This window comes from Calonectris borealis, chromosome 4 (assembly GCF_964195595.1).
Source record: "Calonectris borealis chromosome 4, bCalBor7.hap1.2, whole genome shotgun sequence".
Classification (NCBI taxonomy): Eukaryota; Metazoa; Chordata; class Aves; order Procellariiformes; family Procellariidae; genus Calonectris; species Calonectris borealis.
In genome coordinates this window covers 71,654,207-71,680,109 of record NC_134315.1, presented here as the reverse complement: position 1 = coordinate 71,680,109, position 25,903 = coordinate 71,654,207, and the positions used below count along the sequence as shown (strand labels likewise).

The 25,903-nt window shown below is 44.5% G+C and overlaps 1 protein-coding gene across 1 annotated transcript in view; it reads right to left on the bottom strand.

Moving 5' to 3' along the window:
• The window catches only part of MAML3 (mastermind like transcriptional coactivator 3), a 245,894-nt gene that overhangs the window by 87,116 nt on the left and 132,875 nt on the right, over positions 1-25,903 (bottom strand). Inside the window, exon 2 of the mRNA XM_075150116.1 lies at positions 1,926-3,416. Coding sequence (XP_075006217.1) covers positions 1,926-3,416 — 1,491 coding nt within the window. The remainder of the gene's footprint in view (positions 1-1,925; positions 3,417-25,903) is intronic.

Sequence of the window (25,903 nt, the reverse complement as noted above, 5' to 3'; positions counted from 1 at the left end):
CACACAAGCAAGAAATCCCTCAACCTGACTGGGTCAATAAATGTGGATTGCACATATTATATAACAAAGTATGGCTTTGCCTTAAGTTTCTTCTTTATAAGATATAGAAATGACTTAATATCTGGACTTGGTTTTGGAAGAATGTCTAGTTGTATCCAAATATCTAGTTTTTCCTACATTAAAAAAAAGGAACCGAATGAGATTAGATATATGAAATCTTGGCTTCCTGTTCACCCTGGAGAACTACAGTGAGATATTAACATGAATTTCTTAACTTATGAAATGGAAGAGATGACATTAACTCTCACATATGCAGTTCATCCTCTCAACTGTTTGATGGGTCTTTGAGTTCAACAGATTTAACAAAAACAAAGAAAAGAAACAATAAAGCATTAGACAGCATGACCAAACATCCTCTGCCTCTCAGTTACAACCTGACAAATTCTGTAGCTCAGATTACAGTCTGAGTTTTATGTCATTATCGCAGTATTTCTCTAGATAAGTCTTCACAAAAAGAAGAGCCTTTAGACCAGCTATTTCTAATGCAATAGGCAAACAGAATTAAAATAGAGATACGAACCTTTGAGCTGTCACCATACATCCTGAACCAAAAACAGGAGGCAGATGAACATTTCTTTTTGTTTTGCAATTAATTCTATATAATGTGATGGGCTCTGACCTGGTAAAGCTCCTACTCCTCCTATTGGTAGATCCCCAAACCCCACAGGCTGAAGAAATGACAAATTTTGCTGCATTTCTACATGCATTACAGTGTGAGTCACAGTTAAACCATGCTCAGAAGGAAATACTCCTTGTAGGTGGTGTGGAAACAGCTAATTTGGTAAAAAGCTGTTACGCTAAATCTATCAACCAACAATTCTATTAGTGTACTATTGTATCAGAATTCCTGACATGTTTTGGTGGCACATAACTTCTGTGAAGGCATCACCTGCTTTGTGAACTGATTATTAACTTTAAGTCTTTTAAAAACCCTTAAAACAACATTCAGAAAACTTATTCTCAAGCCTTTCCATGACACCAGTGTGCAGATCTTTACAGGGGCTGCGCAACTAAGAATACCCATCTGACCTAGGAGGCGACAGGACATTACTATAACCATTATTCAAATCGGTTATTAATTCATTCCAAAGCATTCCCCAAGCCTGGCAGCTACCGCTCCAGAGGTTAGCATGGAATACATGTGAGACAGTGATGCCAAGTCACTCACGCCAACACGGGTTTAGCCTCTTGCTGAAAGACTCTATAGATTCACAACAATAAAATACTTGAGGTTGCTACAGACTGCTTGAAAGTCCTGGAATAAACCACCTCATTTCACGCGTGGTTCAAGCACCACTAAAAGCATTTAGTTGTGCTTACTTCTTCCAATAGAAACCAAAGGCACTCACAGCACCCAAAACATCCTTCCTTTGTTCCCTGAGCCAAAAAGCCAAATATGCTATTTAAAGCTGGCTGGATCCCTGCCCCAAGAAAAAGGGGCCAACCACTCCATCTTTTTGTTACAATGCTAACTACACAGTGGAAACTAAGCCATGCAGTGGTTTGGGATCCAAAAGCTACAAGTCTTACATTATGAAAAAAACAGGAAACAAACCTTCCAAGGAGGAGTGACTTCCAACCCAAAACTTCCCAGAGTGGCCCTAAGCACTCATCAGTAGAAGCACAGAGAAAGAGCGCTAGTTCAGAAAAACAGCCATTTAACAACATTTCTAAAGCATAACGCAACATCGTTTCAGTCACTTCTTAAAACGATCAAGCTCCAATACCACGTGAAAAGTCCACGAAGCGTCTGCAATGACGTTCCAGCAGAAAGAGGAGGAGGGAGAGGGAGACCGTACAAAGAGTTACTAAGCCTTCGTATCGGCCTCTTTTTGGTTGCCCGCAGATCGTGCACTCGCGCTTACCTGACCAAGGGAAGGAAGCGTTGCATATGCCATGGGCTGGTTCATCATTCCTTTCTGCTTCATGATGAGCATGCGTTTCTGTTCCTCGCTCAGGTGCGCCATCTGAGCTTGCATCTGCGGCTGCTGGGACTGCTGCTGCTGGATGTACGGCATCATGGGGTTCTTGCTGGGATTTGCCATTGGTGGGGTCATCCTCTGACTCAGCTCAGCATTGAAGTGGGTCAGAGGTTTGGTGTTGCCGTAAGAAAGCATGTTGGGCTGTTTGCTTAAGGAGTTTGTGCCCAGGTTATTTGGCTGCTGACTGATCATATTCATGTGATTTTGAGGGAGGTAGTTATTAATTGTGGTCTTCTGTGGATTGTTTGCCATAGGAGGCACTATTGGGTTTTGGTTGTTAAAGGCTTGGGGATACATCATTGGGCTATTTGGTTTGTCTGCACTGAAGGGTCCTCCGTAGGGACTAGATGGAGGGCCCACAGGTGACCAGCTTGAGGGTTGATTTGGATGCTGCTGCTGCTGCTTCTGCTGCAGGAGCTTAGCTCTTTGCTGCTGCTGGGCTGCCATTTGCTTGAGCTGTTCAGCTGGAGACAAGTCAGCGCTTGGCATATTCACAGGCCCAGGCCCTGATCCTGCCACAGTTGCTGCTGCTGGGTTCATAAGGTAGCCGTTTCCAGACCGCGTCTGCGTCTGGCCCGGAGTGTGGGCCTGGCTGGGAGTTTGAGGCGACTGAACAACACAGTTTGCTGGTGAGCCAGCGGGGATTGGGGCTGGCGGGGCGCTGGACACGGAACCTATGCTGGAGGCTGTGGAGACGTTTGAAAATGGAGGGCCGGAAGAAGAAGGCCTCACCTGGGGAGACCCTAACGGGACATGAGCAAATGGGGAATGAGATGGATCACTTTTCACGCTCGCACTCTCTTGAGTCTCTGTGGCAGGCCTGGGAAATTCCGGCTCCTTCTTCTCTTCGAAGTCTTCGTTGAACAAATCTTGTATATCATCTTCTGGAACGGTGTTTGCTAGTTCGTCTATTAGCTCCTGCCACTCCTGATCGTTCAGGTTAATGTCTGAGAAGAGCTTGTTCTGATTTGAAAGAGATGTTTCAGAAGTGTCTATGCAGCTGGGGTCATCCAAAGGCTCCTGCTTTAGCTCCTTGTTCTGCAGGATGTTAAAACTGTCGTCTAGCTCGTTGCAACCATTAACGGGGAGCTTTATCTCGGAAAGCCCACCGTTTTTACCCAAATCTTCTAGACCACTACCGTGAGTTCCACTGTTCTGCAGGGGCAGGGGAGCTTTCATGTCAAGCTGGTGAAGAGGAGAAACAGCGGGCAAAGGCAAATTATTGGGCAAGCTGTTGATTGCCTCGATGCCTGGTACATCCTTCCGTATCCGCTTGCTGGTCGGAGAAAAGCTCCCATCACAAACTCCATTCTGCTGTTCTCCATTGAGAGGTGAACGTGCGCCTTCTAACTTCCTTTTGACTGTCTCTTGAAGCTTGAAGAAAAACAAGAGAGAAAAAAAATTAACCAGTTGCAGAGACAAAAAAGTGCTGATGAGCCTTGTGACAGACACTCCTCATCAAGCCTACTAGTAACAACAAGTTTTAAAAACTCTGATTAGGAAGTTTCTTAGATTTCATTCTTATGCCTTGATCAATTTGAGAAGATGGTCTAAACCAAACCAAAAATCCCCCAAAAACCCAAAATCAGACATGCCCCTGAAAAGGAGAGCAGAACTGTAAAACATGTCTGTGCTCTCCAAGCTACCAGAATTTTATGGAGCAAGTTAACTAATTCAAATTTTTGCTGCCTAACAGAGTGATGAGACTTAAACAGTGCCTAACACAGTGAGGAGTCTTAAATTGGACCAAAAAAATGGAATCACTAAAATTTACTATTTACTCTCAAAAATCTTTTTGTTGGAAGTTTCTAGAAGCTTCTTGAAAAATACCTGCAATACAATTGATTGACTACTTGTATTGAAACATGTGTTGTTGACACTAAAATTTTTTGAGAAAATTCATTAACGTAGTTTCATTTGATTAGCCCTCTGTTCTTGGCTACAAAACATATTGAGAATCAGTTTTTTAAGTGAGGAAAAAAATATATCCACCCTAAAAAATAGGAGGCACTTTGCATGATGTTAACTCAATCAAATAACGAAAAAAAGGAAATAACCTGTGTGCTAGGAGCTAACATAAAAAATAAGTAACTAACAGAAATGATAGCAAGACAAGTCTCCAGGAAAGCAATTAAATTAGAATATAAGAATGTTATTAAAAAAATAGTGTATTAATATGAGCTTTAATTCAGGTTAAAAGAAGCATAGCAAAGCACAACCTATAGTCCTCTCCTATCACACCAAACATTAAGTCCTCCGCTTATGTACCAGGCTAAAAAAAGCATCCCTCTTCAGCTAAAGCAAAAAACAATAGTGGGGAGGGGAGGAAGCAAAGAGGTCACAGCTCTAGCAAACGCCTTCAGGACACACTTGCATCCTTGATACTAGAACAATAGAAGACAAAATACTGAAAGATTTTATCAATTTTTGAAGTATTTTTACTGGTATGAAAATCCCAGACACGCAGCTCCCACCCCTTCCCTAACCTAGAGGTCCTCAACCTTCTTTCTTCCCACAATCCAGATCCCATTTATTTCTCCCATCCCAGAGGGCTAGTCCCCTTTCATCCTGTGTGTTAAGACGGGCAAGCAAATCCATATCTCATCCCCGTTTTACAGGGAGCGGTTCTGAGAAGGCTGCGCCCTTCTCTCGCCCTTCATGCCTGCGTGGTCTCTTCAGCATGCAACGCAGAAGGACATGGCCAATGCACTCGTTGCTGCAGTCCCAGCTGAACATGCGTGGGACACCAAGCTACGTGCTGGTCTTCTGCAGAGATGTGACCTTTGTAACAAAGCAGAAAGGCAAGTCTATGAGTCCTTAAGCAGACCATCAACCCCTTGATTTGTACTGGAGCAGAAGAGCTTTTTCATGTGGGAAACTGATTAACATGTGGCTAAGAGTCACCCGTGAGTCCCTGTTGGCATACGTGCCCGAGACTTTGCTGCCTGTTCCCCCTGGACAAAGCCAGCACGTGCCAAGCCTCCCACAGGCTAAAATTCCTTCTCCTCTTGGCTTCTGTGGTGCCGCACAGAGATCGGCTGCTCAGCGACCGCAGCCTCTGCCACGCGGACTGCTGCTCTGCCGGGCTCCTCCTCCAGTGCAAGACGCCTGCGCAGCTCCACAGGAGCTGTCCTTACCCCGAGTCTTTCCCCACCCCTGGTTTCTGGGGGTCAGGGAACAGCAAGGACCGTGGTTTGCACTGAGAAGTTCCTCTCCCTGTGCCACAGGCTGCGATGGGGAACCCACCTGCGGCAAGGCGGGGGTCAGGAAGGCTGTGAGCATGTTTTGGGCCTCCCCACTGCGTGTGTGGAGTCCCCATCGCTGGGCTCCCACTCCTCTTCCTTCACCCGACCGCAGCAGCTCTTGTCCCCATGAGCCCCGCAGATGCCCAGGGATGGGGTCCTGCACGTGGCAGCAGATGCAGGTGGGAGCGCACACCGTGCCAGCGCTCTCTTAATTAAAGCCCTGCACAATCATGTTAATCAGCCATGGTCTGCAGTAGCACACCAGGCTGCAGAGCACGGAGCCCTGAAGCAGAGGCATCACCTCTCCATCTCTCCGTGCCATGGCAGCAGCAAGGTCTAGCAAGAGACACTTGCCCAGGGGTGGTAATTGTGCCAGTTAACAGCGATATGGAAGGTAAGTCAACACCAGGACTAGAGTGAAGGAGAAAAATCAGATCCCACAAGGAGGCTTATGATACGGCTCTCACCTCTGCTGCTTCCCTCTCCTAAAACCCTATATTAAGCTGAACACCACCGTATGGCATTACAGCTCCCTGCTGCTTTTTGACCGGTGTAACTGGCATGTGGCAGAAGACTACAGCTGAGCCACTGAGCTTGTTTCACTGATCTTTATATAACCCTGGTTCAGACCCCGGAGACGAGGAAAGGACGATACAGATGTGGTAATGGCACTGCTTCACAAATACAGGAGCTCAGTCGCTTCCAAGCTTCCTTTCTTCAAAGCAAGAAAAGAAAGAGCACAATCTGGCCTCAAGTGCAGGTGGTCAGTAACACAGTTGATATAATGGCTTAAAATAGCATATTAAATGTTGCCCTTAATGGGCCACACACACACAATTTACAGCTGAAATCACCCATTTCAGCTCCTAAGCCCTCTCACTACAAAGTCACTATTCCTCTTTGCCTTCCACATCATAAAAACAGTCACCGAACGGCAAGTGACTCAAGACCAAGTTCAATGGGCACGCACATGCGAAAATAGGGTTCAAAGTCATGTCCAAAACTTGCGATGGCCCTTTGCCCTGAGTTCGTATTGGCCAAATGCTGGGCTAAAGTAAGAACAGTCATACCAAAGGACCCGGTGACAGGCTTCTAGTTGTGAAAAAAAGTTCATATAAGGAAGAGATGGGAAAAAACTTAATTTGTCTTAATGACAAGTCAGGGATTAGTGAAGGCAATTATCTCCTGAGAAATAGAAGAGAACTGACTCCATACATTTCACAAGTTTGAAGGTATCCCTTACAGAATATCGGTAAGAGTGATACACTTTCACATCGTTTCACATCATATACTAATTTATCCTGAATCCATCACCTTATTTGTACATGAACGTTTACCAAAAGAATCAAAACTATCTAGTGGCAAATAACCAGCCCTAAAAATATCTGCTCCTAAAGATTTCATCATGTACTGAAACTTAGATGTCCTCCTGTACAAATATACAGTGACTTCAGCGAAAGTAAAAGCAAGCCCAGTATATAAATATTAATAATCATGTTTATCATGCATTACAACAAAAAGCAGCTTTAATATGGAAACTATTTTCCGTCAAATATCAAATATACAGAAATTGTGCCCTGTTGCAAATGAAAACGAAGACTATTCTAATTTTGTAGCTCCACATTATTGTCCTTCAGAGGTTTTAGGATTTGGGGGGTTAACAGGCACTAGAAAAAAAACGAATCTTTTTATTTTCTTTGTTTGCTCATTGAACAAATGGACAGAAACGTAACATGAAAGGTTTATTTGAAGGCAACATGCAGGATACAACCTTTGCAGGTGGGGCAGCACCTTGGCTCCGGCATTTTGGAGGGGTTTGGAGCCGTAACAATAAATGCATCTCTTCTTTTTGGGATACAACACAGAAATATTCTTATTAAATTATTTCAATGCAAACGTTCATCTTCATATCTTTATTTCATTCCCAATCACCACATCAACTATTGGATAGCCTGAATATCATACACTGACCATATACTGGCAAACAGTTTACCACCACCAGGACTCCACAGTGTCTTAGACTAAAATCCCAGCAATTCCCCTTACCTCTGTAAAAACAATGTCTGAGGTAAAATATTCTCTTGTAAAGTGTCTTCCCTCTCCTTCTAAGTAGTAGTATATAGCTTGTGCATGTGATTTACAGTATGCATCATGAAGATATTAGCAGCAGATTAGAGATTTATGTCTAGGAGCAGAAGACTCTTGATGCATAAAATAAAAAACAAAAGGAAAATATTAAAATAAAATAAAAATATTAAAATAAAATAACTTGCCAGTTTCATAGGCCTGTAGCTTTATTCACACAAAATATTTAGCCGATGGACCTGCATTTCACAGCAGGTTTCTACTCCAAAGCAGAAGAGAGTGAAGCAGGACTCGCTATTCTTTATATGTCTTTGGAGAAAACTCTAGTTGCAGAGCAAGAAAAGGTCAAACTTTGGTGGGTTGACTTTTTAAATGAATCTTGATTGGGGGAGAGTCAGGGGGGGCAGAGGCTGTGCGCACAAACACGCAGCCCCGAATGGTCTAACCCAACCTGTCCTGAAACCTTTGGCAGAGCTGCTCGGACATGCCGCGACAGACCCAATACATAAACAGGAGAGTGTTGAGGCTGTCGGCAGGGCTTTCATCTGCAGGGAGAAGCTGCTCCGCTTCATCCCACCAGCAGCAATTCATTTTTCAAAAGAAGTGAGACCGAGGTGCTGTTGTTATAGCAACAGCCGAGCCACCCGCCGGCCCATCCTCCACCGGCGCGCTGCCTTCGGTGGGCGGCTGTTCCAGTCATCCGTGGGGAGTGACCGGGGCTGTGGCCGTGGCCTAGTCCTTTCACTGCTCTCTAAAAAAAAAAAAAACAACGGGGGGGGAAGCCCCGAGAGGCTAAATTCTCTTTCTGCCTGTAGAGCCTAAGCATGATTCGCAGCGTCAAACACAGGTCCACTTCCACTCGGTGGCCATGATCTGTGAGCCCACAGAAAAGGAGGCCGGGGTCACTTTTACAGATGCTTTCATGCACCAGCTACATAGCGGACATGTTCCTGCTGACTTTTCTCTTGTTAAGGCAGCTCCAGCCACTTCGGTACGAGGCAAGGGCGACAACTGAGAGGTCCGGTGCACTCGTTCCCCAGCCTTGCTCCATAGCTATCTTTGCTGCTGGGAAAGCAGAGAAACCACCCAAAGCCCAAAGTCCATCTTCCTCAGAGAAGACGCACGTTCACACAAAACGAGGGTTATCATATTCTCCACATTGCTCTTCTGTGACTCTTTCTGTTAAAAATAAAAATTGATCTTTTCCATTCCTCACGTCGAGTCACGGTCTGGCCCACCAGCTGTCTGTGTTCAAACGGGCCTCAGTTCCCTTCCAGGGCAATGACTCAGTCTTGGCCCTTCCTGCAGGACTTCTGCTCTCCCTCCCATCAGTCTGCCTGGCTTAGCACGTCTTCCTTGCCGTAACACTTCCGAGACTGCCATTAAAAAGCCAACAGTGCCAAAGGGCACCACCGCCTGAGGTACAACCACACCTTGCGACCAGTGTCTGAAGTCCATCAGCTCCGCAGTGGCCTCTTAACAACGCTTGTTGCAGGTGTCACGCAGAGATGGTGGGGAGCGCAGGACAGCCTTTCAAAAGCCGAGTCGGAGCTGAACTCAGCCAGTGGCCAAGCGAAGCGGAGGTGGGTTACATACCACTGCTTCCAACAAATGAAAGTATTTCGTGCACCAAACCACTCCCCTACTACTTGAATTTCTTCACACTGCTGAAAGCACTGCACCGACTCCTGCTAACTCACAGGATGAAGCCTGACGTAGCAAATTGATTTTGGATCGCAATTGCTCACTTAAAGCACATGCTGTGCTCTTCCATGCTGCGCCTGCCTGCCCAGTTCTTGTTGGCCAGGGCAATGTTTCAAATACGCAGGAAATTCACATTGTGAAATCTGAAGTTGGTAAAATCTTGATCTGCCAACCTAGCCAGTAACCTGTTCAACTCTGCAGCCTCACAGAGGAACCTCTGCCTCATGAAGGAGGTCAAACCTTTGCCTGTTACCCAAGCTGCTAAGGGCTGCCGGGGACTCCGTCATCGGCCTTGTTTTTGCAAACAGTCACCAGAAAAACAAACCGACTTCCATTAACAATAAGAGGTAAAAGACGCTCAGGGCACCAGTTAAACCTGAAAGAGCTAACAGCGAGGAAAATGATCCGCTTCCTCGCATTTTAGCCGGCTTGGTCGGAGAGGAAGGGTTGCTCTCTCAAGCACCGAGAGTACCGGCTGCCTGGATGCAAAGCAGGCAGCGCAGGGCCCTTGCCGGAGCTGCCTGCCCCGGCCAGCTGTCAGGCTCCCAGCCACCAGTGGGAACTGGATCATGTTGGGAGGTCAAGCGGAGGACAGGGAAGAAGGGTAACAAAAAAGGCTGGATGAGAGCAACACAGCGACAGCACTGGCAAAGTCAAACCAGGCAAACGCCGTGACTCTACCTGCCCTCAGTCAGCCAGGTAAGGACGCTGATGTGTGCTAAAACAGCTCGAGAAAAGCGAGAACTGGCATGAGCTTTCACCGGAGCTTTGAGAGAGGGATGAGCAAGAGAAGGGAAGGAGACACATTTCTGTAGAGACAGAGGGAGAGAGAGAGGTAGCTTCTCCCATGGGTCGACTCTGCCTGATCACATTTATTTTCATCGCAGACTGAAAAGTTTTGTACTTCCGTTGCTCAGGTCGTGTGATAAGAGGACTTTCAGCTCTGTGTGTATTAATTTCACCAAAATAAAAAAAGATAAGCACGTATATCTTTACTGATGTTTATTGCAGTCTTTTAAACCACCCGATTGCATTGCTGCCAGAAAGACATTTTCTGCTGTAAAAATGAACACTGTGAAGAATGCCTAGCTAGTGAGGGATGCAGGAGTGAAGAAATCTGTAAAAAAATTAGTGGAGAAATATATACAAAAAATACCAACTATGCTGCTCAATCGTATGTGTCTAGAACAGGCGGGGGGAAAACCTGTAATCCTTCTGAAGCATAAGTGCATATATCATATATCAATTCCAGTTTGCCTTTAAAATATTTTTCTTTCATAATTTCTGTCTCTCCCTCTACACGACACCAACTTAACTTTGAATGCAAAGACACTAAATGACACTCTTCTGAGGAGATTTGGCATGCAGGGTCCCTGGGGAAGCTGTTGAGTAAAACACAGGCAATGGATGCAATTAATTTTCTCAATACAGAATTACTGGCAAGTTTAACTGGACTTTAGAGCACAAATTATTTCATGGATGAAATGCTGTCATCATTGTCAAACAGCCTTCCTGCCTGAGCGTATGATCTACATGGCTTCCTCCTCTTCAGGTCCATCCAATTTAATCCTGCTTTAGCCCAATAGCAGTAACCTCATCACTTAGGGAGTGCCAGCATTCCTCTGTTTGTGCAAAAGTCTTAATGAAGGTGCTAAGAGCCTGAGAGCTAAACTACTTAGCTGGCAGTGCCTACTCCTGTCTCTCACATGGAAAAGCTGAGTTACACTCTCCCTGCAACTGTCCTCGCAGACAGCAGGAGTTACATTTGCAAAGTGCGTTATGAGGATTTAGTCAGGCAGCCTCTAATGGACTTGTCTGGGAGTTGTGCTGATAAATCTTCACCCTTTGAAAACATTCCCAATCTGCTTTGTATCTGGACAGGAGAGAAAACTAATGATAAAAAGCAGACGCTGCAGGTTATTAAAGCTGTACCTCCTGAAGAACTCCTGCAAATCAGGGTAGAAAAGAAATGCAGGAACCTCTTGTGTTTTAAACTAAGAAGCAGCAAAGCAAATACCCAGCGCTGTTGCACACGCACCATAGCTACTCATTCACTACTCACTAGGTCTTTAAACTGCATATGCGACACTAGAAACGGTAAGATTTACCTCCTGGGGTAAATCTTGCCCCGATTCATCCCTTGGATGGGCACAAGTCGTAGCAAGCTAGTGAAGTGCACTGGTGCCACCCTGCCTGCCTAGTGAAGGGGCATTTGGGACAGGAAAGCATTCTTGTGCTCTGCAGAGGAGCAGCAGCTCTCTGACATAGCCTCTGCTTTCCTTCACCATTAAGGCACTGGTAGGATATGAGCACTGTTTATGACTTCAGAACTGACGGACTAAAATCTTGTCTAACTGCTGTAAGGGAAAAGCCCTTCTGTGCTTAGAGCAAGCAAATTACCTTCCAGTTGCATGCCAAGTACTGCCACAGTGCAATCTACATGCATAATATAATACTCCAGAATATTCTTGGAGAAACTCCAAGGAAGGAGCCGGAAGAGACAAGGGATGGTGGAGGCATGACAGTACTCCTCCAATCACACTGTTGGTTTCCATGAACTATGAGCTTCTATTCAACTTCTTTTATTACCAAAGCCTGTCTAGTGTATGATCTCTAGAAGAGCGATAGCAAGCTGTCAGAAGGCTGAACTCGGAAACAGTATGGTTGTCTCCCATTCCTTTCACTGGTGTTAACGCCCAACAAACACCACCTCATGTCAACATGGCTACTTATTCCACAGCTACATGAAGTAGCATCTTCCAGTTCCTCAAATCAAAGTGGGGTAAGTAATTTCAGAGATTCTTCCACATGACTAAGTTCAAGTCCATGCTTTGCGAACCAAACTGTTTGATACAATCAGAAAAGGAAGGAAATGAGAGCCAGATAGTCTATACACTGTACCTGTTCAAGCCCACACATTTTAGTCACCCTCTTGGGGTAACACCATCATAAATGAAACTTCCATCTGAAAATAATTTAAGATCAGGATTAACAGATTTCCACAACTAGTACATAAAAAAAAGAAAAAGCTTGTGAATCAACAACAGGACAAGTTATACTGTGCCTGCCTCCTCTTCCCCAGCTGTCCCCTGTGCCTGACTGTGCAGCTTGTCTGAGGACGTAGGTGACCTGAAGATTCCTTTGCAAGGACAAATACTTTTAAAGGAGTGTAGGTTATCTAAGTACAGGTTAAACAATTAACAGTGCAATAAGCATTGCAAAGGAGACCCAAGCATGGGGGGAAGGGGGAGGGAAATAAATCTTTTGCATGCTAATGAATTAATACTCATATTTTTCAAAGTCCTAATTCTCTTTATGCTCCTGAGCCATGTCTTTTGGGGAAAGGAAAAAAAATAAACATGGGACAGATGAGTTTGGAAGTAGAATAGTGCTAGGATACAGACCATAAAAAACAAAAACAAACCCCCCCAAAACCCCAAAAAACCCCAAAACCCAAAAAACAAAAACCAAAAAACACCAAACAAACAAAAAAACCCCAACTAACTGAAAATTCTAAAATAGAAAAGATATCGGAAACATCCAAAATGGATCTGGCTTTTTCCTTCATCCAAACAGTTCCCTGATCAGCACAATTGGCTTGATCCATCTCTAGGAAAGAAGAGCAATGCTAGAACTGCTTGTTTGCCTTGCCTTTGCAAATCTATTTAAAAGAATGCACACAGCAGCAGTTTTGTAAGACTCCTGGTACAGAACCCATAGCTCGATTGTGAGAGGTGCTGAAGCCCTCAGCTCCTGGTAAGTTCACTGGGAGTAAGGGGTCCGTTGATAAGATCACTTCTTCTGCACCAAAATTTCTTCAGAGATGGACACTAAGTCTGGCGGAACAACTCTTCTTCACATTCCTTTTTGGCTTTTAATACAAGTTATAGCCAGCAATGAAAAAAATATTGCAGGATCCTTGAAGATCTGTAAAGACTGAAGGAGTCAAAGGATGGTACATGATGCCCCAGACATGTTCTGAATTATTCTGGGCACAGTTTGAGAGCTATTTGCCATGGGCTAAAGGTCAGACCGCACTGAACAGCAGTTTTGCCCTAAATATGGCCAAGCAAACCATACAAACTTTACTTCTTTGTTGCCTCAGTACCTTCATCTCAAGCGGACCTTGGGTCCTACAAAGGCATGCAACAACAACTAATGGAAAAGTATGTGTCTGGTCTCCCAGATCCCAGCAATTATCAGTCACAGAGTCCCAAGGCTGGACCTGCTGTATGGGGTGAACTGCAAATGTACTATTTAAGTCTACTGATGAAATGTAAAGGAAGAAGAAAAGAGATTTTAAGCAAATCAAGGCTCTGATTCAGCAAAATATTTAAGCATATACCTTAAGTACCCTAAGCAACCTAAAATACAAAGAATGATTTATGCAATGAACAACTTCGTCAGACCAAGGCCTTTGCTCAGGTCTTACCTTCCTTATTTCATCCACAGCAGCTGTCTCCACCCCAGGAGAAACCTCTTCCTCTCTCCCATCGCTAGTCTGAATATACATTCACAGCGTAGCTGATTTGCATACGTGCACTTGGCTTCATGCTTCCCCAAAGGACAGATCCTAAAAAGGATGCACTCTGTTGCAATCTGCTGAATCTCTTCACTCCCTGCACATACCTGGAGCGCCTAGGAAAGACAGGAGCCGTGGGAAACCTGCCCAAGCAATTCATACTGTGTGCTCATGGCTTTCACGCCCTTCCAGTGGGCAGTGTGGACCATTTCTCCCAGTGTTCCTAGTACCTTCCTCAACAGTATGAATGCACATTTGCTTGTCCCATGATAACGATGCCCACCATGGGCACAGTGTTGGGGAACAGGCTGCGAGGCACCTAGAAAAGATGGTTGCCAGGAGCAAATGCCAGCAGTACCTGTAAAATCAGCTGGCCTAGAGCCCTCCTTCTGATGACGTCTGAGTGACACCAAGAAAAAAGGTGCCTGTGCTCAATCTAAATGAACTACACTGACAGGCGGGGAAGGGCCCGCTCAGCAGTAACCAGAGTCTTGTGAATAGATGTCCCATGCTTGCCTGCACTGCCCTCCTTCTAAAGCTGTTCAGTGAAGTTTGCAGATACCGTATCACCGGACTATCTTATCACTGAACGCTTTTGAAAAAATGTTAGCTACCGTTAGGGGGAAACCACATCTCTACTTTCCTAAGCCCTCTATGTATAAAGGTGCTCAGTTCTACTCAGAGCTTGTCTAAAGCAACACAGTGTCCCAGAGTACAGCAGCAGCAGCCTGCCTGCAGGCAAATTCCCCAAGTTACTAGCTGTTGGGTGGTTGAACTCATTGGAGCAATGGCAGGAAAAGTTTGCCAAAATCCCAGAGGTGTGTAAGGCTTCACGATGTCTCCATACAAACCGAAAAGACAACCAGGAGAAAGGTGGTCAGTGCTCTGCTAAATGGGTCAAATTCCCAGTTAGTTGTGCCCGTGCACCAGAATAGTATCATACACGTTTATCTATTTGTGTATTTTGAAAACAGCCCTCCAAGGGAAGGAACTGCAACTCATAATGCTACATATGTCTGTACATGCCCATTGTGCACAGCACAGTTTTTTTTTTTACTTTTTCCTTTTGCTGGCAAAAAAAATTCCCTGCGTTTTCCACACATGTACACACATGCACATGTAGTTGCTGCCCATGATACTCACATGGGTTTTCATCTCAGCAATCTATGCATACTAAGCATGTATTAGCAGCTAATCCAAATTAAATTTAGACTTCAAGTCCCATTCACCACAGAGTTTGTGCCTTTAACAGCGTCAAATAAACACAAGAAGACAAAAAAGCATTTGCTATTGTTAGATGCTGTAGGTAAGACCGAGTCACTGCAGAGAACACTGCAGTTCTTTGCTAAACCCCTTGGAGGTATGAAGCACAAGACATTATGGTTTGCTGTTAGATAAGCCATAGAAATGCACCATAAGCCAGCTGTGCATTCATATAATGGGCTTCCACTAATCTTATTTTCCTTCTTAAAAGACTTCTTATTCCCACCGTTTTCTCCTGTTCTTGGAGTGATGAGCCACCTAGTACTAAGGCACTTTTGATTTGTTAGTCTGGAGATAAAGTACTCTTGGGCTACTACCAGAACTATGTGGATGTGGAGAAAAACAGAGGTGGGCTGAATCTAAAAAGAAAAAAAACCATGTGTGTTAAAAAAACCCACAAACCATCACTTAGCACTTAAATGGTGTCTGTCATTCAGATGCAAACATATATTAAACCTCTGAATTTCACTTAAGAAAACAGAGCTGGAAGCTTGCCTAAAGCTGTGTATGAAGTCAGTGGCACGGTTAGAATTGGACTCAAATCTTCCAGATCCTGTGCCCAGCCAACGGGAATACAAAATACCTTGTATCTTCTCAGATCAATAGAATTGTTTTTGCTTCTCTTTCTTTTCTTATTCAGGAAAAAGTAAGGGGGAAAAAACCTATGAACGATACATAAAGAGCCTGGGAACTCCTGTAGGCACCTTAAGAAAGTTGCAGGCAAGAACAAGTCGATTCATTTCAGTCTTAAGGATGCAATTCATATCCCCTATACCAGGCTAAGATAGGAATGAGATAAATCATGCTCTAGAACTGTCTTTTTCTTTTCACTGACCTTAAAAAGGGAGCCTTGGTAACTAGCTCAAAGAGAGGCATCCACAGTTAGACGCCTGCATCTGGACCCTCCCCAAGCCACCAACATTATTTGCCCAGTCACAATTAGGGCACTAATTACATGCTACTGCTGTTAACATCTGTGTTTAATAAAGATTTCTGTCTGCGTGGGTCAGGTCTCTCCCCCAGTTGCATTTCCAGAGGCTTCAGTTTTGTCCCACTAAACTCTAAGAAAAAAAGCGTGAAATCTTCATAGTTTGGCCTATAATTATGATATTACATTTGCTCTTATAGCACCAAGGGAAAGAAGGTTGTGCAGCTCCAAGATCTTGCTTAGTGACTTACATGCTTAATCACTTCTGGATTATTTAAAAGAGGCAAGGATAAGGGGAGAGGTAGCAGGAAGGGCTGTGAGTTTAAATTCCAGCTAAATAGTAGTGTTATAATCATGATGGTCTAAGCAAAGTCTGTAGAGAGAAAAAAAAGTAATTTTAATTAGATGCACAGATAGCAGGGAAATATAGACAAGCTTTGGGGTAAGCAAGCACTTCTTCCTTCTTAAATAACAGTTGTAGTAACCTTAGTAACAACTTGAACAATGAGCAAGTATGCTTAAGAAATGATGGAAAATCATATAGATATCGGACATATAGGATTGTGTGCAAATCTGCTGTGTGATAATGCTTCCCACAGTATGAAAGTTTGTTTTTAAAGGAAATTACATGGGCAGCAGGTTGAGGTTTTTCCTAGGGCTATTTACAATACTCCTTTATTTTTCCTCCTTTCTTCTAAGCTTTTCAAAACTGTCAAATGAAAACAAAAGCCTGGCAATTAGCATATTTCAGAATTTCATTAAGGGCCCAGCTTTAAAATGCCCAGCTGCCCAAGACTGACATTTTTCAATGCCAGGTGGAAGACACGAGGCCAAAAACCAACCTTGAATACTGTGGGTCCTGATGGCTGTAGGATTTGCAGGAGACCGTGGTCTCAGTATGTCTGGGGACATAAGCCACTACTTTTTTTTTTTTTTTTTTGGCCAAAACCAAAGCTGTCTGGTATTGCCAAACTCCAAATTCAGACCCGCAATAATCATATTAGAAGCATTCGACACTGCAAACACAGAGGATATTCCTGACTCATCAGTAAAGTAGTGGCAGCCTTCTCTCCCTGCTAATGAGAAAAGATTGCAATGCCTGAAACTAGAGCAGATATTTTTCCCCTCAAGTGTTCCCTATGTCTCCGTACAGCAGCATAAACTACCCAAGGATGTCCTCTCCGTACAGGGCCTGGAAATGTTACCAGACAGCGAGCTACTAAATGGGTACTGGGTGAAACGCTCCCTAAGGAGCTGCGGGGGGAACACAGCAGGGTACATTGCCCTTCTTGGGAACGCCGTCTCTCCACGCAGCCACTGTCTAGCAGAGGTTCAAACCACAAGGATTCAGACTAAACCACAGAACCATACAGATTTGCCTCTCGGTCTCAGCACAGCAGGGCTGCAGATAGCGTGTGCGCTTTGGCATTCCCGGCTTACACTCCAACGTCTTTAGTAAAGGCATGCAGGCAAGAGTCCCTGGGGATAAAGCTGCTCTCGTGCTCCTGCCCCGTGAGGGGCTAAGAGCTACAACTGGTCCCTGCCTCCTTCGCTTCCCCACATCTCTGCCGGACCCCTGAAGCTCTCATCTGGGTGGCAGCAGCCATCAGAGGAGGCTATGACAAACAAGTGGCAAGCTAGCAACGGTGGCAGCAGCTCTATGCAGTGATGGGATGCTTCAGGGAGCTGGGGATGAAACGTGCATCAGGCAGGTGGGGAACATTTGCTCCCACCCCGCATAGTCTCTCTCCTGTCTTTTTTCCTCTCCTGTCTTTTTTCCTCTCCTGTCACCGTTTCCCATATTTTCACAGATCAGATCTCACAGCCAAAACACTTAAGTTTTCTGGCTGCAGAAGGCAAAGTAGCTCTAGAGCATTAGCCTTCCTTCTGACAGTTACAAGGCCTCTTCTTGCTCCCACCCTCAAGTGCATATTCATATGCTCCGATCAGCCTCTCCCCGTCTATCTGACTGCTTTCTTCCCAGCTCTTGCTTGCAGGTCTTGGAAAAAACCATGAGAAAAACTGACCTCGTTAGCAGTTTCCTCAAAAAGTGAGTTGGAGCTGGGCGTCCAGCTCCTCCAGCAATTCTTAAACTCACACGAAAAACATGAAAGCAAATGATGGCTAGGGTTGCTTCAGGAATTCCTGCTACCGCCGATGAGAGGAATTTGCATAACTTGCCCGTATCTGCAGTGCAAGCAAGAAGTTTCTGCTGCAACTGTTTCTTGGCTTTCCTCATTTTCCCCCCACGCTGCAAGAACAAGAAGAAACCTTCTTCACATATGCAGGGGGCTGCAAAAGCAAACTTTTTACAGATGGGCTCAGCAAGTGGTTCTTACAGCTGTGATGGCTGGGACGGGAAGATATGCCAGGGAAGGCTGACTCTGTGCCTGCTCTGTTTCTTACACTCTGCTTTCTGACTTCTGTGGTGGAGAGGACACTGGGCTAAATGCCGCTTTGAGATGGCCCAGTACAATTGTTCTTATACCCACAGTGCCTGCAGAAGAAAAGCTACTTAGAAGCTTTTTACTAAAATAAAACAAACAGAACCCTCCCTCTACCAATTTTTGAACATTCTAGTTCTGAAGCATTTTGATGATAATACATTATTTTATAAAGCTGCAGGTATACAGTGCAAAGTGGTACAAACTCATTTCCAGTGACCCCTAAATAAAGGGGAGTCGGTGCAGGAATAACAACCTCAAGCACTTGCTTAACTGCTTTTTGAACATGGACTGAATGGCAGACTGCGGACATCCTATTAAAAGATAATCAAATGACCATACTTTCTCCTCTTCCCCTGGTCATCCCCCACCCCCTCCCAAAACTCCCAGCTCCAACATAACTGTGACCTACCTATCTGATTTTGGGTTCCTGAAGTCTATTATTGCGGTTCCGTATCTAAAAGGAAGAACTGTGATAACCGTCACACCGAACATGAGGAGGCATAAGTGATCTAGCTGTTAGTTTTTCTAGAGAACCTCAACATTCTTTATAAGGAGAACTCGTCTTACTAATATCCAGGGCATACAATATAAATAAAAGGTACTATTTCATACACAGAGTGGGTATCACAGTGAAAGGCCATGGAAAATGAAAGACACCAGTGGAGCAGCAGACAAGGGAGCCTTGAGGCCAAAATCTTCAACCTGCCGAGGCCCCTGATACGAATGACAATATCATGTACAAAAAATAGGCTTTGTTAGAGGACAGTGCTGATAAGAGTCACTTAAGGAAATGTGAATTGTCATGATACTTGAAACGTATTTTCTCTGCTTCATATGCATAATGGGATCCTCTCAGAAAACGTGATCTAATTGATTTATGTAAACAATCAACTCATTAAATTCTTGAAAATATAGAAGAATAAATATATGGAGATCCTAGATATGCAAAAAGACTATTCTTTATCCTAGCGTTCCTTACTTTTCACATATGATGCTGTGACTCAAACTCCACATAAATTCTGAATATAAAAAGATCACCAAATTAATTTTTTAATAGGGAAGGAAAAAAACCAACCTCTTTGGCAGAACTTGAACTCCATTCCTCAGAATGATTAGTTTGGCCACTGGAGGGCTCCAATATTGTTCCATAAAAGCAAAAGAAAGTTTACTAGGAAGGATAAACACATAACAAATAGCCTGGGCAATAAAGTTCAAATATAATACGCAGTCTGAACCAAGATCTATGGGCTTGCAAGCATTTCGTAAGAGTCAGAGCTAATTTAACCATTGTTTTGCTCTTGTAGCACAAAAGGAGTTGAAGAAGAATTATTTTCTTACAGTTTGACTATAAACGTCTCTTCAAATACAGCACCTAGTCGAAATGATTTTTGTATGCAACAGTAGAATGACTAGGTGTCTGCAGAAAAGCAAAATCCATAGGCTTCATGGGTACATGTCAGTAAAACACTTCTGCACAAAAGCCCAGTGCTGCAGAGTACAACAGAAGTACATTCTCTGTCCCTCTCGTGACTCCAGTCTTCTCAGTGAAAGTTTACCAAGATAAATCATGCAACTCAGCAACTGGGAGCACAGGGAGGAGAGCCTGCTACAGAAAGTCCTTGATTGATTGTTCTCTTTTGGATAAGCCATTGTGGGGAGCTGCCTTTTATTTTCCAAGAGGATTTATATGTTCAGGTATAGAAAGTCAAGGAATAAACTGGCCCTAAAACTAATGGGTATTTTCCCAGTAACATGGCAGCCAAGATTTTATCAGAAAAACGTATGTGGTCCTGCAGAAGCCAGTAGGGGCACTGATGTCAGCTGATAAGCTAATGACTGCAGCTTATCAGCTGATAAGCTAATGACTGCAATGCTCCAGTTAAGGATAAAACAAAAGCTATTTCAGTATAGGAGCATGAGAAAAAGTATTTCAGACATCATTCTATCTACAAACTTGCAGAAGGGAGCAAGTTGTCGAAGCACTCCCCCCCCACACACACACTCTCCAATGCGTCCGGTTGAGGGTGGGGGGAATTAATCCTGGGCTGAGATCCTGAATGTTGGAAGTTTCACACTGAGCCAAATTTTACAGCTGAGTTAAGCACTCCTGAAAATAAAGGAGGTTTATTAGAAATACTGGAAGATGCTAGTGGGTACTATGATAAGCCCAACTGAGCACTGTTCTTGTTTGATGAAGTGTACTGTATTGGGCTGATGCACAAAACATTGTGGTTTGCTGGCACCTTGCCCTTCGCACCCTATTTTTTCCGCTTCTTCAATGTAAAGGAAAACAGAAAAAAAAATAGCTTGCTTAAAATATCCCTGCCTCTCTCCTGTAGTCGCTTCCTCCAGCACATCACATGTTAATGCCAATCTGCTGGGAGACTGCAATTCGAACATAATGAGATATTAATGAGCTTTGCACATGTCCCCAGTCGCAAGTTCCCCCCCCCCCAGCTCATTTCTCACAAACCTACAGAGATGCTTTGCTTGTTTTCCTGACACTGCATTTGTGTCTCCCGCCCCCCGCAAGCAAGCCCTGCTGCACCGTTCCCCTTAAGCTGCCAGCTCTAAAGAGCACCAAATGGGCTGGCACTGTCTTGTTTCCTGGCCTAATGGATGCTTGTTTAAACACTGGAGCTGTTTGCATTGCTGCGGCTCACTGCATGTTAAACACAGTCTTCTGAAACCCTACGCCAATCCAATAAAGGTATCAGCAGTTCAGCATGGGGAGGCAATTACTATAAAGTCCCAAGTGTGCCTTCTAAGCTCAAGGAAGGAAAATTTGATCGAACAACTAAAAGCAAAATCTGATTCGGTTCAGCATCACGTGGAGGACACAAGGTTTGACTGCAGCCAGGCCTATGGAGGGCAGGAGGAAATCAATGGACGAGCTGGGGAGAGCAACTGCACATTGTTAAGAGGGCTTTAAGCTGGCCTGTTAGCAATGCTCTCTGCTGCCTTCCAGAGCCGCCTCCCACCCTTGTCTATACGCCAAGGTGTGCTGTCTTTCCTTTTTTTTTTTTTTTTTTTTTAATGGTATGCTGCCAATTTCTTTTCACCCTTCATCAATTCTTGAAACAATTCTTCTTCTGGTAAAGGTCCTTCCCCTGTACAAAGTCATCATCATATCAAAGAGGAAGTGTTACATAGGAACAGCTATGATGGAGGGTTGATGGGAACCAAAAAAAGATCTGTGCTTCATCGAGAGATGAAAAAAATCCAAACCTCAGACTAATGATAGTCAATATTTCAATGGACCAGCTCTTTACCTGGCTGAGGGCAGAAATTCAAGGGAGGAAGAAGCTGCATTTCAATTCATTTAATCCATAGAAACAAAGCTGCTTTAAAATAATGTTCTACTTCCTTTACTTTTAAGTGAGAGATGAGAAGATGGGGGAGCAAGGTAGTGTTTCCATTTCATACTTTTTTTTTTTTTTTTTTAGTTTTAAACAGATTCTGTAAGATGGCCTCACTCCGAGGGCAGCTTTGCAAATTATGTGGAAAGTTTTCCAAGTGCTTGCCATGGCCACAGCTACCCTCAGGAAGCGAGGAAAAGGAGATTTGCCACACCAGATCAGGCCAGCAAGCCAGCAGGCTTGGCATCATGCCCCGAGCTGTGTCCCACACCTCGGGCTGCCGAGGGAGCTAAAACCCTCTTCCCCTCTCCGCAGTGCAGGGGAGGGATCGTGCGCTTCCCCTCTCCGCAGTGCAGGGGAGGGATCGTGCGTACAGCTGGGAATTAGGGGAGATATCTTTGAGGGGGAACCTGCCCTCCTTGGAGCCCAGTCCCCAGTCCTGCGGGCCGGGTTCATCCCGTGGAAGCACAGGGCTGGCAGGGCACAACTGGCACCCGCCCGTGCCCAGAGCTACCCGTCATCGCCCCAGCCAGGGCTGGCATCTGGCTAATGGGCTTAAGGATCAAGCTGTCCCTTCAAAGCAAAGTTATCACAGGTCAGGAATCCGGTGCGAGCCTAAGAAGCGCAGGCTGAAAGGTAGAGGGCTGTGCCAATTAACTGATTACCGAAGGATAAATGTCACTGGGCTGCCGTCACTCCCGTCTGGAGACACTGCCATTCGCAACACTGAGAGGAGGAGGGCTGCGAGAGGAAGCACTGTCTAATTTTTAAAAAGGGCTATCTGCGGGGGGAGATTGTTTCCTTATTTGTTTTTTACAATTTAAGAGAACAACTTGTGGGGAGAGGATGGAGTTAATCCCAAGATCTCGCCTTCTGAATTTGGGAGTTACTCCGGGAGCTGCAAACCCCCTGTGGACTCAAAACTCAGTGCAGGCAACAGGATGCCACTGGCGGCCTGAGTACAGCTAGTTAAAGAGTGACTGCCTGATGGGTGTTTTGACAGAAATCAGGGCTTTCAACCAAGAGGGAAAAACTGTTAGGAAACATCTGTTTTGTTAAAAAAAAAAAAAAAAAGCGCACAGTAACTTTCCTATTTTCAGTTTTATAGCAAAATACAAACAAACAAACAGCACTTGTTTTTGCTGGCATTCCTTGCCAGGGCTGAGGGGTGGGGGGAGGATGAGCTGGAGACATAATGTCTAGGTAAAGGGGGAATCCTTCCACATACTGCCCTTCGGTTAGGGCTTTTAATCTGGAGATTTAATTTCCACACCTTACAACAAGGATCACTACTAAGAAGACAGGGCAAAGAGCACCGTCCTCGTGGGTGGAGCAATGCAGCAGCCAGAGCTGACCAATACCAAAACAAACAAAAACCAGGCTGTCTTGAAAGCATCAGACCCAGAGATCCCCAAGAGACTCTTGTCACATTACAACTCCTTCCTTCTCTTGAAGCTGAGAATACGGCTTCTGTGAGGGCTTGACAAACCCACTCACCTACTCACCAGTGGTAAGTGGAATGATTTCCTGATGAGACTGGGGAAGGATGTGGCTCTCGAAATCATCAGCTTCTGCAGAATCTAGCCTTTAATTTGAACAAAACAACAACTACAAAAAAATCCAGCCCTTGTGATTGCACAGATAACTTTCCAAATATGACCCACTACTGTGCTGTGTTTCTGAGTTTGCAGACAGGCTTCTCCTGTTGTTCCCAAGAAGCCGCACAGTGAAATCAATAAGACTCATTAATGATAATCAGTACCCTATGGGCAGCAGCAAAACTGACAAGAACTCTGCCAATTTTGTCCTTCTGCTGTTACTTGGGGAAGCTCTGATTGACAGGAAAGGTAGATTTCCCACTTGCTTGCATTCAGCAGTGAGAGCAAGTTGCAGACAGAGCCCTGTGGAAGGGTCCAGCCACAGCATCCCATGAGGAGCATCAGCATTTGCTCCAGCCAGAAAAGGGTTTTGCACTCTCACAATCTCACAATACATGAGATGAGGCTCTTTTCTTTCTTCTTTTACATCCTGATATACTGCTCATTCCTGAACATCACAACAGGCTTTCCTGCCTCCTGACCCCACCAAGCTGGTGAGCCGATAAGCTTCAAGTCCTGACACAGGCCATACCCTCAGCTTTAAGATGCACGGGGAGCTACATTATGAAAGACAGACTAGGCTTTTAAATAACACAAAGTGTCCTAGATGTTATTTTCACTCTCTTAACTCTGGCACAGTGACTGGAGGATCTGCCACCCATTGTCTTCCCATCTGTTGTTGATGAACCACCAAGGAGATATTTTGGGACTCAAGAAAGGGACCCAATGGTCCCTTTCAGCTTCTTCAAGGTCTGCCTCCTCCCAGCTCTCCTCCCACTTCAGGGACTTCCAGTTTTTGCTTGTTCCCTTCACACCAGAATCTCCTTGGGCACCAAGCTGGCCCTGGACCTTGCCACACATGCTCTCTGACATGGGCCAGCATAAGTGACTAAACAGATGTGTAGACAGGGCCACTGAAAATGAACTCCCATAGAGATTTTCATTTCAGGATGAAATTATTACTAATTTTTAAGTTTCAGTTACTTGAAGGCATACATTGCACACCTGTTACTTGTTTAAAACATATTTCACTATTTGATTTAAAATAGTACCTCTGAAGGGACTGATTGGTTTCCATCTTTGAGATCTGACTCAAGGAGATACGCAAAAAACACAGTAAGATTTAAACCAGCAAGAATTTCCTCCTTCCCATCCCCTTTGAATAAAATGCGCCATGATAGCATAGCTATACACTTACAGTTTGAGTGGATCATTTCTGAGAATAAAATAGCCTTTTCCAGAACTTAGGCCTGCACAATGAGATAGTTTCCTATTAATCAATATTGTAGAAGAAAAGTGTAATAAATTGATGTCTGTACGTCCAACGCCTGTAATCTGCTTAGATAAAAAAACCTGAACGTTCTTATAATTCACACTTTCAAGGGAAATAAATGGAAGGATTGACAGAGCCTACATTTGTCAGGAAAAAAACGGGGCGCGGGGGGGAGAAATCCCCTAGGTGTTTCTCAAGCATAGTATCATCTCATCAGATGATGCACAGGGTGACGCTGAGGTAAAGGAAATAGAGAAAATGCCATTTCCTGCTTCATTTCCTCCAGGGAGACTCTGGAGCAAGGTTTCATCAGATTAGAAATCCAACCAACCACATGCAGAAGAAATGTTCTGTTTGCAGTTCCAGGCTTCCAAGGGAAGTACCCTGCTACAAGCGGCAGTGGGTTAGCTCTGCCTCCGTGAAGGAGCGGCAAAAAGTGGAAGAGGAGCAAGAGAAACTGGTGATGTGAAAAGTAAGGAGTGGTGGTTGTCACCTCCAGTCTTGGTTTCCAGGCCCTGAGAGTAGGGCAAGTACAGGCTTCACTACAGAAGACAAGGTTACTGTCCTGGGGGGAGGAATTTCAGGTTGTCAGTTACAGAAACAGGAGAGGAGTACAAAAAAAAAAAAAAACAAACCCACAAAAACCAACCACCTATCTTTTCATTTCCAGAACAGTTCAAATACTGACGGTGCCTCAATTACACATATAAAGGAGTCAGGTTTTGAAAAATGCCAGGTATCAGATCTCTAAACATCAGACCTTTGCACAAACAGGTACCCCAAAATTGAAGGACATTTTTGGAAATGTTTTCTGATCCTGCCAGTTCACATCAATAGTTACTGCCTTGAAATTGGAAATGTTAGACTGGCATTTACCGTCACTAACCACACAAATCTACCACATAATGATGCACAAAAACAGCAAAACAGCCATCAGTTGCACTTTATTTCAAAGCAGGTATCTAATGGGAATGTTGTTATATGCCCAAACATTAATAAACTTACATCAGAAGCTGCTGACTACATTTGCTTTTGGTTGGGACCTTTAAGAAGCCTGAAGAATGGAGGCAAATTGGATGCTGTTCATATCGGAAAGCACTTTGCAGAACACCCCGATAGCGGCCCAGAGGGCAGAATTTGGAAAGTACACAAGGGATTGAGGGGCTTTGGGACACTGACACACAAGGGAGGCTAGTTTGGTTTCCAACAGCTGAAAACATCCCCACTTTTAGTCATTTGCTGTCTCCCACACTGGAACCTTTGGTGCTGCACCTCAACCATCTCCTAAGATCCCCACTACTTATAGTACAGCGTTTAACACCAACTGAAAACTGTGCTAGGTTTACCTTAAAACTCCCCACTGAAATCTTACTGAAGTTAGCCTTGTCAGCCAGGCCCCGAAGTACCAGGTGCCTCTGGGACAGCTCTGTCAGCCAT